The 15,503-nt window shown below is 42.6% G+C and overlaps 1 protein-coding gene across 2 annotated transcripts in view; it reads left to right on the top strand.

Annotated features, from left to right (window-relative positions):
* Positions 1-15,503, top strand: part of VPS50 (VPS50 subunit of EARP/GARPII complex) — a 160,002-nt gene that overhangs the window by 25,894 nt on the left and 118,605 nt on the right. For both annotated transcript variants that reach the window (XM_045005923.1, XM_045005924.1), the window contains exons 6-9: positions 5,849-5,919; positions 6,376-6,493; positions 6,572-6,607; positions 9,997-10,079. In XM_045005923.1, coding sequence (XP_044861858.1) covers positions 5,849-5,919; positions 6,376-6,493; positions 6,572-6,607; positions 9,997-10,079 — 308 coding nt within the window. The remainder of the gene's footprint in view (positions 1-5,848; positions 5,920-6,375; positions 6,494-6,571; positions 6,608-9,996; positions 10,080-15,503) is intronic.

Raw genomic sequence — 15,503 nt, 5'->3', positions numbered from 1 at the left:
CACAAGAAGGAGGGGCGCTAGGGGCCGTGAAAACTGTCACTCCACCCCAGCAGAGCGCTCATGTACCAAACAGCTCTCATGCCATAAATTTTGAGAAGTGCTTCCCTTCCTGGATCACCCAGTCCCAAATCCAAGTTTCATCCCCCACTGTGTAGTTGAGTATTAAGAGTAGTTTGTTGTTATTCACTGTTTCCGTCACGTTTTCCTTGTCAGAAGACTTTGTGTGAAGGGGGGGGAGGGTTTTTTTAATTGCATAGGACAGCCTCCATTACCAGGGTACAGACTTGGGGGCAGGATCAACAGCAGGACACACACAGACTGCAGTCACTAGGCACCAGGGTCAGTCTGTGAGGTGTATGCTGCCCCGGGTCAGTCTGTGAGGTGTATGCTGCCCCAGGGTCCTAGCACCTGCCATCCACAAATGGCAAGGCAGGCTGCCCTTACCATGCCCTTCCACCCTAGCCACGAGCCTCTCCGATGCCCTGAGCCCCAGCAAGAGCCCTCATCCACGGACACATACTCACCCTTCCCACACGCCCCTCACCCCTTCCTACGCCCCAGCCCAGAGCCTGCATCCAAACTCCGTCCCAAAGACGGCACCCCTCACCCTTTCCTGCAAACCCACCCCTTCCTGCACACCCACCTGCAACTGTCCTCCCCCCAGAGACCGCTGTAGGAGCAGGAGCCTGTCATTCCTCTAGTGTAGAAGCGGTCTGTACATCAGTGCACACCGTACCCACCACAGTCCGCGTCCATGTTTCAACCCTTGAACAGGAATTCATAATTAAAGAAAACTTTGTTAATTATCAGTGTTCCATTAAATTTATTTTAAAACGTGTGTTGGAAGGGGGGAAACCTGGAGAACGGGGTATGTAACTGCAGATCGAAGTCAACAGTCACTGAAACAGGCTCGGGTTTAGCTTCTCTGTAAATCAACTGGAGAGTCATAGGTTACCCTGATCTCCGAGGAACCTATCTTTCAAAGCCTCCCGGATGCACAGCGCTTCCCGCTGGGATCTTCGATCGGCACGGCTGTCTGGCTGAGCGTAATCAGCAGCCAGGCGATTTGCCTCAACCTCCCATCCCGCCATAAAGGTCTCCCCCTTGCTCTCACAGAGATTGTGGAGCACACAGCAAGCAGCAATAACAACGGGGATATTTTTTTCGCTGAGGTCCGAGCGAGTCAGTAAGCTCCGCCATCTCCCCTTGAGACGTCCAAAAGCACACTCCACCACCATTCTGCACTTGCTCAGCCGGTAGTTGAAGAGCTCCTTCTCACTGTCCAAGGCGCCTGTATAGGGCTTCATGAGCCAGGGCATTAGCAGGTAGGCTGGGTCCCCGAGGATCACTGTAGGCATCTGCACATCCCCAACCGTTATTTTGTGGTCCGGGAAGAAAATACCTGCCTGGAGGCGTTTAAACAGACCAGAGTTCCTGAAAACACGCGCGTCATGAACCTTGCCCGGCCACCCGACGTAGATGTTGGTAAAACGTCCCCTATGGTCCACCAGTGCTTGCAGCACCATAGAAAAGTAGCCCTTTCGGTTAATGTACTCGCTGGCCTGGTGGGCCGGTCCCAGGATAGGGATGCGAGTCCCATCTATAGCCCCACCGCAGTTTGGGAATCCCATCGTGCTGAAGCCATCTATGACGACCTGGACGTTTCCCAGGGTCACTACCTTTGAGAGCAGTTGCTCAACGATTGCGTGGGCTACTTGAATCACAGCAAGCCCTACGGTAGATTTGCCCACGCCAAAGTGGTTCGCTACTGACCGGTAGCTGTCTGGCGTTGCAAGTTTCCAGAGGGCTATGGCCACTCACTTCTGCACAGTCAGGGCTGCTCGCATCCGGGTGTCCTGGCGCTTCAGGGCAGGGGCCAGCAAGTCACAGAGTTCAAGGAAAGTGCCCTTACGCATCCTGAAGTTTCGCAGCCACTGTGATTCATCCCAGACCTGCAGCACTATGCGGTCCCACCAGTCCGTGCTTGTTTCCCGGGCCCAGAATCGCCGTCCCATAGCATGAACGTGACCCATTGCCACCATGATCTCCACGGCGCGGCATACCGTGCATTGTGAGAGGTCTCTGCCACTCTGCCACTTCACGTCCTCACCGCGCTGCCGGAGCCTCCTCGCCCGATTTCTCAGCAGCTGACTGTGGAAGAGGTGGACGATAAGGTGTGAGGAGTTGACAACGGCCATAAGTGCAGCAATGATCGCAGCGGGCTCCATGCTCGCAGTGCTGTGGCGTCCGAGCTGTAACTGACCAGAGAAGGGCGCGAACAGATTTCCCGCCGGCGCTTTCAAGGAGAGAGGGCGGGAGTGACGGTTGAATGATGACAGTTACCCAAAACCACCCTCGACACATTTTTTCCCCCAGCAGGCATTGGGGGCTCTACCCAGAATTCCAATGGGCAGCGGGGAGTGCGGGAACTGTGGGATAGCTTCCCACAGTGCACCGCTTCCAAAGTCGACGCTGGCCCCGTTACTGTGGACTCAGACAGTCGAATTAGTGTATTTAGTGTGGATACACAAATTCGACTTCATAAGGTCGATTCCACATATTCGAATTAAGTAGATTCGAAATAGTCTTTTAGTGTAGACGTACCCAGAGTTTCTGTTTTGGATCTTGTTTTTTTTCTGTATACAACAGCTTCACTATTACAAACCCTTCCCCACTCAGCATTCCATAATGTTCTTCTGATATCTTACTGGTTAATTTTAAGATGCCTGCATTACCAAATGGGCTATTGTGCACATACAGATCATTACAAGTAGGCATTAATTTCATATTAAAGAGCCTTTTAGTGTGGCTTGAAACAGTACTATGTATGGATTTATACAAGAGCCCACATTGCTTCAGTGGTTCCAAAGGGATGGTTAAAAATCTGTCAGGCCAATAAGAGGCACTTTAAAAGCGTCTTAGTTGTGTGTTTGAGTCAATAATCCTGTTTAAAAAGTCTGAGCATGTTAACTGCATAGCTAAGGCTCCTCAGGAGCTATTTGTGTCTCTGGATTCAATGTCATGACTTTTCAAACTTTAAAATAGGGTGTCCTATCCTGCAAGTGTCTAAGAGAATCCTATCTGAGGGGCTGAGTGCTTGCATTCTGACTGACTCACTGGGATGTATTTAATAATTGTGTTCCGTGCTTTATGATAGCTTATATTTAGCAGCAAATCCTATCCTTGCTTCCTCACCCTGCACAGGATCCCCTGGAAGTGAGTGCATTTCCACTGCATGGTTGAAGGAGGTCACAGAGGTGATATGCATCCCCGGTATAAAGTAGGGTCCTCTTCTGTGAGGACTTCCTGGGAGGACTAATGGGGAGTAGACTGGGCCAGTGGATTTTCCATTCTGCAGATTCTCTGGTGTCTTCTCCCTGGAAGAGGAGCACTTTTTTTTTTTTTTTTGAGGACTGTTGCAGCTGCTGGGTTGCTGTGGCACTGAAGAGCCACTCTGTATCTGGCTGAGGGAAGGGAGTATGTCTGCCCACCTTCTCAGTCTGGGTATTGGACTGAGGCTTTTGTCCCTAGGAACCTAATAGCTGCACTCCATCCCAGTCTCTAATCTGTGCAATCTGAGCGTGTCCAAAGGACAAGTTTTACTGAATTCATACAGCCAGAAATATTTCAGTTGGATGCCATCTGTTAGATTAGATTTATTATTAAATGCACTTCATGAAAAAGGAAGTCATGACCCCTGCAAAAGCCTTAGCTATTCGAAGCTTTTTTAAAGCGGAGATTGCTTTATACTGTACCTAACAATCTTTGAATAGAATTTAAGCCATTGCTCAAACCAGCATCTAGTTTCTGACTTTTCTAAACCAAAGACCTTAGTAAGGAAAGGGAAAACTGTTCTTGTGAATGCAATAATATCTTACTTCCATAGTATGTCTTTGATTATTTTGAACAGAAGATGGTGTTAGAATGACCTAGGATTTAATGACCTAGTTAGATTAGATCAGATTTTTAAATGTAAATCAAATTTTGTATTGTAGAATTTTAAAGTAGAGGCCACGCCCTTCTCTGTGTTTGGAAAGCACCTGTCACATTTTGAAATAGAGTGCTGTCATGGTGTGTGCACACCCTGTTTCCTTTTGGGGTAAATCATGGGTGTGGTGTCACCGTGGTTACAGTCTGTAACCAGACTGTCCTTGGATTTAAGACTGTGTGGCTCAATGGCTGCAGTCAGTATGGCTGCCCTTGGGTTCAGGGCTCTGCAGCCTAATGGCCAGAGTCGGGCTGCCACCGGGGATGGGGAGAGGGATGATGATGGCCAAGGTAGGGGGACCTGGGCCTTCCTTGCTCCACTGCATCATGGTTTGCAATGTGGCTCGTAGGGATTGCCAGCCCTGTGGCGTGGTGGGGCTAAGGCAGGCTCCCTGCCTGCCCGGACCCCACACCGCTCCCAGAAGTGGCTAGCATCATGTCCCTGTGGCCCCTCGGGGAGGAGGAGCAGAGGGCTCCGTGCGCTGCCCTTGCCTGCAGGCACTGCCCCCCGCAGCTCCTATTGGCCGGGAATGGAGAACCGTGGCCAATGGGAGCTTTGGGGGTGGTACCTGCAGGCGAGGGCAGCACGTGGCAGAGCCGCCTGCCCCACCCCTCCCCCAGGAGCCACTGCTGGACATGCTGGCCACTTCTGGGAGCGGCGCGGGGAACCTGCCTTAGCCCTGCTGTGTGCTGCTGCCACCCTGGAGCCATTCGAGGTAAACGGCACCGGGCTGGAGCCCATATCCCGAACCCCTCCTGCACCCCGCATTCCAACCCCCTGCCCTGAGCCCCCTTCCATACTTCGCATCCCCTGCCCTGAGTCCCCACCTGAACACCGCACCACAACCCCCTGCCCCGGCCCTACATTCATGGCCCTGCGTACAATTTCCCCACCCAGATGCCCTCGTGCCAAAAAGATGGCCCACGCCTGGCCTAGACTGAGCTAGTCTGCTCCCTTTTATACTGGAACGGCAGTTGGAGCATGCCCAGCATGGTCTGGTTGGGGTGGGACTTCCTCTGCCCATAATGTGGAGTTAATTCTTTCTTGTCTAGTGAAGGGTATGCACACCCTGTCACAAGTGCAATATACATTTTTTTTAAATGTTCAGTTTTTCTTTTACATAGGGGGCGTGTAAACCTTTCTATAATGTATTGCCAAATAAAGATAAACTAATAGCTGTTTAAAATCCCTGGTGATTATTTTTAATAGCCCCAAAATATAGTAAGAGTTTCACAAAAAAACTTAAAGCTGTGTTCCTTGCCTTGAAGTGGTCACAGCCTAAATTCAACGGGTCACAGTTAAGGGTCATTGCAAAGTGATATGTACTGAATTGCTGATGAATATCTAAATATTGTGAAACAAAATGTTGTGTATAGCATATTTGCCTGCTTTGCCAATATTTGGTTTATTAATGCAAATTAAACTTTGTGCATGTGCCTGAAGCTTTGATCATTCCATTAGGCTGAACTTCATTAATGGCAATAATAATATTCTTGTGAAAATGTTGCAATATATAAATACAGCAAAAGTATTTTATGTTGTTTTCAACTTCAGTAAAAATGGATTCCAAATAATTCTCTTTTGTAGATACTTGTTTTTTTTGTGGGCGACTGTAAAAATGTTTTTGCAGAACTTCTAAATTGTCTTATTTCCCTTTATGGAAACTCTAACATCACATTATGCTATCAGTGCTTTGGCCTTTACTGATTAGGCAATTGAAATATATTTTAGGTTGAGAAATGTGGGACTAGATTATAGGTTTATGTAAATTACTTGGAGATTGGTGAGAGCATCTGATTTTGTTTTACACAAAAATGCATAATTCTTGGAAGAGTAAATTGAAATATTGCTTCTCTGTAGGAACTTGAACGAGTTACATCTTTACAAACTGGTCTTCAGTTAGCTGCAGTCATTTGCACAAATGGAAGGAGGTATGGTACATACTTAGTGACACACTTGTCTGCTGTTCAGAGATTGAAAGGGAATAAAATGGTTTAAAAACAAACTTACTCTCCCTCCCAGAAAGAAACCCCTTCATTTACTTTAATATGAACTAATGATTACTTTTATTAGAACTATTTCCTATTTTGGATGTAGGTACTAACACAAAATTACTAGTAAATTCCTGTACTTAAGTCTAAAGTGTGAACTGAAAGTTCTGCCTCCTATTGGAATGGACCATTGACCTAAAAACAAACTCCAAATAAAGGATAAATGCATCTTTCTAATTTCCCTCTGGTGTCACTGTAATTGCTGAATTTCACTAGCAGTGATGGTCATTCAGAGTTTCTAATGTGCATTGAGACCTACTTGTTAGACTATTTGATATAAAATTCTTTATTTTGCATACTAGCTAAGACTGTTCTGTGTATTGTTAACTTCTACAGGCACCTGAATATTGCAAAGGAAGGCTTTACTCAAGCTAGTTTGGGACTTCTTGCAAATCAAAGAAAACGACAGTTGCTGATTGGACTGCTAAAGTCTCTGAGAACAATAAAAACACTGGTATGTGCAGATTTCTTTCATGGTAAAATATATTTTTCTTAATTATGTAGTTTTCTTATGGCTCTTTTTTTTTTATAGCAAAGAACTGATGTACGTTTAAGTGAAATGTTGGAGGTAAGTTTACTTCAAACTATTTTATGGTTATTGTAGATGGGTATACGTTTGTTTCCATCCTTTTTATTTCTTTCACTCTTATTTCCTAACACAGGGGATACTTTAAAAAAAAAAAAAAAAGAAAAGAAAATGATTTACCAGAAATTTTGCTTTTTAATGTCAGAAATATTGTGTGTATGGCACCAACTGCTAATCTACTGGAAGATGCCTGCGATTCTGGTCAAGGCTCCAGTTCTGCCACTGGATGTGTGTGGGCAGAGCCTTGTAGACATGTAGATCTGAGGGTCGAGGCTCTAATTAGTACAGTAAGGGTTCTGTTAGGTCTTCCTTATTTTTGTGTGTGTGTCCTTTCTGATTACCAGTGTTTTAAAGCAGGATGTGCTTTTACTGGGAGGACAAAAAGAGGGTGAGCTTTATCTGGTTGCATGTTAGCAGATATTTCTAGTATAGGTGAAGGAAAATACTCACATCACCATGTAACTGCCGAAGATTATGTACTGTACAGGCTCGCTACAGAAGCATCTGTCAGCACACAGTGGATAGGAATAGACTGACTGTGTGACATTCAGCTGTGTTTTTTACTCTTTCCTCCGCCCCTTCTTCCCCCCCAGTGGGTGGGGCCAGACAGCAGAGAGTGAGGAAGCTCAAGGGGTTTCAAGGTTCCAGGATGTATGCACGTTTAGAGAATTCCGTTAATTTTTTTTTTATATTGTTTAACTTGCTACTTGTAGGCAACATGGAGAAATCGGGCTTTCAGGAGGGATTTGAATGAGGAGAGGTTCTGGCTTGGTGAACAGAGATGGGGAGGGCCTTCCATTAAGAGCATGGAGGAGTGAGCAGATGAGTGGAAAATGAAGAGGGTGTCATTGGTAGAATGGAGTGGGTAAGAGGATTGCAATAGGAGACAGTTGCAGAGAGGCAAATGCTGCAGTGCAGGGCCAACGGCACCTTTGTCCCATCAGGTTTTTCTGAGTGCACCCGGTAAGGTGACAGGCCCTGCACCTTCACCTGATGAAGTGGGCTGTGGCCCACGAAAGCTTATGCTCAAATAAATTTGTTAGTCTCTAAGGTGTCACAAGTACTCCTGTTCTGTCTCAGAGTGGAATTCTACCGTTCTCTGACTCTCATGAGTAGAGCACTCTGTGTAACAACCGTGATCGCTCAGCATATCTGGCTGGATTTGGCACCTGCAAGTCCTTGCTTTTGGAGAAGTGACTGGTGGCGAATACAGTGACCCAACAGAGCCTCCTAAATCAAAATATCATTTAATCTCAATAGTGTGAATAAAGCAGATGCACCAGCCTCTGGGGACTGGGGTTTAGTTTGCCTTCAGTCTTTGCCTTCACTCCCTTCTCCTTCAGGGTCCATTTGTTTTATCCATCCCAACGTTTTTTAAATTTTTCCCACCTGGATTCTTCCTCCAGTTTTTACAAGCTGTTTAACTCAATATGGGTGGAGGTAAAACTTCAGAGCTAATGACAATTTACCTTTAAGTATTGGTAAACTGGGGTATCTGAAGTCATTGTCCGCTTTTCCATGTACCTACATTGGCTCCTGCTTGAATTAACCCCTTATTTTCATTCAGTAAACCTTTCACAGTAGGCGTGGAATGTAAAGAATCAACCATCTGATGCATGGGCCTGCTGAAAAGTCACTGAGCACTTTTTAAATCCTCTTATTCCAAGAAAGGAATTTCTGTCCCCAACAAATGTCAGTAAATATTAGTACAGACACTGAAGCCTTGAAAGGAATTCATTCATCAAAATACGAAGTCTTGCACTCATTACCCTGGCATACCGTGAGCACGAATTACTTTACTCTGGATGAAAGGATATGTGCCCAGCAAGTCTTAACTGTGATGGAATCAGGTTACCATCTCTGGTGCTCAAGGAGAGTGTTCTGAGCAGAAGATATTTCATAAGCATTACTAAAAGAGGTCAGCCTTGTGAAAGACTTATGCTATATTGCTCCCAAACTTGGAGATTGTTGCCTTGTGGCATTGCAAAAACTGATTATATAACTTAGATTTGTCTAACATACGGTATGATCTAACGTGCACATATGACTTGGCAGAATTATTTTATTTGTGAGTTGGAACGTTTAATTGCTTTTGACAATTCTGTTCTTTTCCCCAGGGATTGTCCCCTTTTCATCGTATCATTGTCTTTGAACTGTATATTTTGTGGTTTTTCTTGTTTTGCACCTCCTGATGCATGTTTTCATGTATGGTGTTTAATGTATAACTTTTGAAAAAACAAATAAGTAAAGTGGGTGTCATGAAAATTCAGTAGACGGTTTATATTTTGAAAAAAGAGTTTGCAGCTTCTGAATTTTGTGGGTTTAAAAAAAACTGAGGGCACTGTGAAGGAAACATGAAAATACTTTACTCAGACACGTTATATTCAGACACGTTATAAGCTTTGGAATTGTGCCTACATAGCGAGTTCTGAATCTGACCCATAAGTCCAAATTCATGAGTAAAATGGCATAACTTAAACACAAGTGGGCCATATTCACACCTGGTCAATGGTCCATTTAAGTCAATGAATTTACAACATTTAAGTATCTGACTCAAGTAAGTGGGAGTAAGGGAGTCTAAATTGTTGTAAAAGTAAATACCCCTCACATCTATTACTTGTTTGTGACCTACTTTTACTTGCTTTTGTTGCTGCATCCTTCTATTCTGTCAATTTTGCATGTGAATTGCATGATTTTTAGGGTTCCATCAGGCTTAGTGGGCCAAATTTAGCGGTGACATATAGAGCACTGTAAATTGGTCTAAGGTGATCAAGGACTAGAAAGAGTAATAGATTGAATAAACTTCTTCTAGACTCACCTCTGAATTTATTCCATAGTGTTTTAAGGGTTCCAGTCAAAGTAGTGCTTATCTATATTTTTACTCTATGGCACTGAATAGCTTACTTCATCTGAGTATAGCAGTTTTTAAAAGATGATTGAGATACTGATCTTAAGTGTCCTGTTCTTCTGTTATAATGGTTATGAATAGTCGAATGTACATTTTTGTAGCTAAATTTGAGCCTGCAGAAGAATGTAGCTACGAATCGGTATTCTGAAATGATGTTTCTGTTATAGTAGCTGATAACAAATGGTTTAAAACTTGTCCTTTTGCATTTTTCATTTGTAATCAATGGCTTTACATTTAGCTTCTGTGAAGCTCATGATATAGAATGGGTGTAATCGTTAGAGGGGAAAAAAGCAGACTCTGGTGTAATATATTAAGAAAACATTCCTCTCCTCACAGGTAGCATGCTTACCCCAGATCTCTTTAGCATTGTTTTTTCCCATACATTTAATTTTAGTCTAAAAATGTATGTTATAATATTTGCTTCAAAAGTTACATTAGCTATCTATTGCATTTTTTTCCTAAGGAGGAGGACTATCCAGGAGCTATTCAGTTGTGCTTGGAATGCCAGAAAGCAGCCAGTACTTTCAAACACTACAGTTGTATAAGGTAAAGTTACACTTTGTTCCTAAGGAGGTTCCAGCTTTTAGGTTGTATGCAGTGTTTTGGGGAATATAAAATGTCATCAAAATGATGCGGCCATGAAAAAGCAAAGGTGATCCTAGGATATAGCAGGCGAGAATTTCCAGTAGAAATAGGGACGTATTAATGCCATTGTACAAGGCACTGTCAAGACCTCATCTGGAATACTAAGTGCAATTTTGGTCATCCATGTTCAAAAAAGATGAATTCAAATTAGAACAGGTATGGAGAAGGGCTACAAGGATAATCAGGAGAATGGAAGGCCTGTCTTACAAGAAGAGACTAAAAGAGCTGGGCTAGTTTAGCCTAGCAAAATGAAAGCTGATGTGGGAATAGGATTACACTCTCTAAATACATCAAGGGGGTGAACACCAGGGAGGGAGAAGAGCTATTTCTGTTGTAAGAGTGTGTTGGTACAAGAACAAATGGGGATAAACTGGCCATTAATATATTTAGGCTGGATATTAGTAGAGGAATGAGGTCTGAAACAGCCTGCCAATAGGAGTATTGGGAGCAAACAACCGAACTAGATTTACCACAGAATGAGCACAGTGTCACACTTTCATTGGGAAAGTTGATATTCGTGAACAGTTGCCAGGACTGCTTCAGTATTCAAACATCTTGAAAAATGTGTTCAGCACCTATCCTGCAAAAAATGTAGCACCTCAACCATGTAATACTTTGCTTGATATTGATCTTCCATTAGTTGAGAGGCCTACTTTCTCCCTGTACCCAGTGTCCTGCATGGTAGTGATGATTGTTATTCACCAAACTGTCTATATCTTTTGTTGTTTCAAAAGGGAGTGTGGCAAATAATATAGAAAACAAACAGTAATCTGATTTGTTTTGCAAACCACTTAATCTTTCTTTAAGTGGGGGAAAAATATTTACAAAGACAGTTTGATTTATTAAACTGTTAAAATATTTGTTCATTTGACATGCTTCCTTTGTTAATATTGTGAGATTAAGGTTAATTAGACAGTATTTTCTTGTTTAAAATTCACTTGGCATATAAATGATTTGAAAGTTGCTGGTGAGGAACCATTTAGCACTGAATCACTTTTTTTCCCTTTTTCTATTTTCTAGAAGCTTTTGTCATAAACTTTGCAGCTATCTTAAGTATGTAAAGCAAAAGTGCTGTAATTTAAATTGATATTAACTGTCACTTTATAGATAATAGGTGACAAAGTTCAACTGCAGAAGTCATATTATAAATCTAATACCATACTGAGATGATTATGCTGTTATCACTCTTAAAAGGGTCTCCTTATATGTTCTAAGGATAAAGTTTCTTTAGAGAGAGAATTTTTGTGTTGGATTAGCTTGGTAACAAAGATTTAATTGTGGAAAAGATTAATGTACAGTTCGTATCTGGTAAAACTATGCTTTTGAATTTTGGCCTGCACAGATTGAATAATCTTCCTTCTATTTTTAGAACATATTTACTTCTAAACTGTTTTTTTAAAAGAAATTTCACTTTGTGTGTGTATGTGTATGTGTGTGCACATTTGAATCTTTTTGGTTTTTAAAATACTTCATCGTCTCTATTGTTAGTACAGTGTGCCTTTTTTGCAGCACACATAAAATTATACTAAATGTTAAAAAGTGCGTATGGAGGGCTCTGGGCATCTTTGCCTACTAACCTTCCCTAAAGCAAGGAGGAGTCAAAAAACGTTCCAGCCACTGATCCCAAGCCCTAGTGCACAAATCTCAATGCTCAGCACACCCCTCAAGCTTCAAAAATCTGGGAATATATGCATATTATATTGCAGCCCCACCCTTACTGTCAGTTGAGCTAAGTGAACTAATGGGACTCTGGGATTTTTCTATTGCTTGGGATCCTCATGAAGTTATGCAACACCCTGGGTGGGTGGTCAGCAGTGGGGATTGAATTTGGGATCTCTGAATCTTAATGAATGAGCATGTGCTGCCTGAGTTAAAAGATCCAGGTCTCTTAGCTAAAGCCGTAGCAGGCTCATCAATCTCTAGTTGGCCTAGTCACCACTAGAGGGGGACACAGTGCCACACCAATAGGTATAGCTTACTGTTCTCTCAGGGCTCACATTTTAAAAAAAACAACTCAGAGATCCCCATGTGGTTTTCCATGTCACAATCCATGTGATTAGCAGCCCAGTACTTCTGTGTTTTTACTGTGAAGCCTTAGTAACCTGGACAGTGATGAACTCATGTTCAGGAAAAACCCCACACGGACACTTTGTGTCTTCGCACTTAGGAGATTTCCCCAGAATTTTCATGTTGGATGTCTGTGGGGATCAGGGGTAGCTCCCATTGAAGTGGCGGGGGAATTCGACCCTGCTCCTTAAATTTTTGGATTTTCCTAGTTCTATGAAAGTCTAATCTTGAAAGAGGTGTTCTTCAGCTTCCCTGTGAAATGAATCCTCCAGGGTTCAGAATAGATTGGTCCATGCCCTGCAAGATAATAGACTTGATCACCATTATTTTGCGCTGGGATGTCTTGCTCGTATGGCGGTAGGGAAGGGGAACAATGCTGAAGAGAGCAGCTGGCCCTGGGCCTACTTTCCTCTTTCTCCCAGGGGTTTCTTGTATTTCCCATTGTTTAATCGATCTGTGCAGTGAAGACCTAGACCTGAAGCTTGTATGAATTGTGAGGAAGTTGAGCAGCAGTTTTAAATAAAAATGAATTTAAGTATTACCACATGAAGAAAATAATGAACACAGAACTAAAGCAGCACTTTGTTTCTAAACAATAGAAAGTCTATACCATATAAGACTTCTCAAGTATAGGATTTCAAACAACCCTTAGTACTATATTACTACGGAAGAAATCTACAGGAATAGACTCCCTTAAAAAGCTCTTGTGAAACTTTAATGTCACACATTAAAACGGCTTCAGCTATTGCAGTTGGGCCCAAATGTTACCTCTGTCCTATTATAGTGGACGCACCTTGTAAAATACATTCTGTAATGGGGTCAGCACTCACCTCTTGCAAGTGGCCCCTTCTGGTTGGGTGTGTCCGTGTTCTTTCAGTTTTGGTGACCCCTTTCGTTGGTTGTCAGGTGTGTTTTTTTTTTTCCAGTGACTCAGCCCTCCAGCCAAGTCTCACACACTGTCTGCATGTGAATTAGAACATGGGTATACCGTCCACCAGGGCTTATCTCAGTACCCCTCTGGTAGTGTCTCTCTAGCCCTCCCTTGGCTCAGTCTTTAAGAAGTCCCAGCCTTGGTATGGGGCCATATCCCCAGGGCTTCCTCCCTAGAGACACTGGCTTCCAGCAGCCCTCTGGCTGGGCTCAGTCCTTACTCAGTCCCAGCAGCCAGCCAGGAGCTCCTTCATTGCTCCCCCAGTCCCTGCTAGCAAACTGTCTTTGGTTCAGTCCTATCAGCCAGCCAACCAGGAGCCTCTTGCTCCTCCAGTCTCTGCCTTTCTTCTCCAGCTCCAAGTAGCAACTAACTGGTGCTCTGTTCTGCACCTCCTTTTAGATGGTTCTCCTGACCCCGACTGAACATTCCAGCAGCGCCTCTGCTTCCTCGCAATCACTCTAGGCCTCTTGGAGGACCTCTTCACTGCTCCTTTCCTGGGATGGGTGTGGCAGAAACCTGAGGCCTCCAGCAGGGGGCCTTTGGGTCTAGTTCACCCTATCACACACTCATTAAGATTTAGATAGCTGTTGATTGAAGAACCCCTTATTAATTATTATTTATATGGATGTTGATTAAAAATCCTTATAACATGTTTTGAGTAATTGCCTGAATAAAATGAATGTCATGAATTAATGTTTCTAAATTATGGTTAATAGCTCTTATAAAATTCATCCAGTGTCATAGACTCATAAACTTGAAGGTCAGAAGGGGCCATCATGATCATCTAGCCTGACCTCCTGCACATTGCGGGCCACAGAATCTCACCCACTCACTCCTGTAATAAACTCCTAACCTCTGGCTGAGTTACTGAAATACTCAAATAGTGTTTTAAAGACTTCAAGTTACAGAGAATCCACCATTTACACTAGTTTAAACCTGCATTCTGACTTGTAGAATTATAAAATTGTTTCCAAAGTTTGGTTTAGAAAGTACATTGAGTTTTAAATGTATGCTATGTTTCTACAAATTCTCTAAAATTTTTGATCAAAGCACCTTTTGCAATAACTCTTATTTTCTTGGTCTGTCATGTAGTGTACCAAAAGAAACATTACAGTACTTGCCTATTAATAGCTACCAAATGGAACAAACATGTTCTATTAATCTCAGATTTTTGGATAAATTTATATGAAAAATGGATTAAACAATATTCAGATGTAATTCTACTGGTATATGTGGAAAGAGATGAAGGAAAGAAGTAGAAAGAGAAACCCGGAGGTTGTTAGATGTGTGTTTTCTAATGTTGTAGCAAAACTTTCAATTGTAACTCTCCCTTACTCTAAATCTGCCATGTTTGTATGTGTAGAATTTGTTGTTGTTCTTGTTTTTTAACTTCAGGATGGAAAACTTAAAAAACAAAACAAACAACAAAACTCCAGTTTATATTATTTTTTATTTGGTTTAGTTTAATCCCGTATACATAAAACTTCTTGTTCTATTCTAAGAGCTATAACACAGAAAAGAAGTATCTGTTGAATGTAAAACAACAACAAAATAACCTGGGTCCTGATCCTGCCAGTATTTACATTAATTTTATTCCAGTGAATAAAATTCATACATCCCTGTTTTCAGGATCAAGGCGCAAGCTTCTGTTGCATCTTAAAACAGTGGTGGTAAAAGAAGGGCCATGGAATGAATACTAGGGCTGGCCAGAAAATAATTTCATTTTGTGAAAAATGTGGAGATTTAAAGACTTGTTTTTGTTCTGATGCAGAATGAAAATGAGACCTTTTTAAACTTAATTTCCAGAAAGCCTGGGAGGTAGGAGACCATGTTTGAGTCCCTGGTCTTCCTGATTCAGTGCAGGGATTTGAACATGATTCTCCCACATCGCCAGTGAGTGCCCTAACAGCATGGGTTTCTTTCTCACATTAATTTTGATGAAAAATTCCATCCTGGACCTGAGAGAACCTTCCAGACTAAATTTTCATGGTAACTGATACATTTCCGTTCAATACTTTGGTTTAGACAAAAATGATGTTTTTGGTCAGAAAAAAATGTGTTGAAATATTTTCGGCCAGCGCTGCTGAATACATCCCACTGAAATCAACCGTACAGCATCTCTCTCTTATGTTAAAACTATTGCCTCTGAGGGGTTGAGACCCCTCCCTTCCCATGTCAGAGTCCACCTTTAATTTCAGATCTGTACTTTCTGCTGGCCACACACTGTATTAATAATATGAAAGGCTGTAGTCTGTTGTTTTTTAGCAAATTAGTTGTACTCTATGGACAAGCTGACAGTTTAACTTTCAGTTGTGAAAAGTTTCAAC

Source organism: Mauremys mutica, chromosome 2, assembly GCF_020497125.1.
Source record: "Mauremys mutica isolate MM-2020 ecotype Southern chromosome 2, ASM2049712v1, whole genome shotgun sequence".
Lineage (NCBI taxonomy): Eukaryota > Metazoa > Chordata > Testudines > Geoemydidae > Mauremys > Mauremys mutica.
This window is presented reverse-complemented; position numbering and strand designations above follow the sequence as displayed.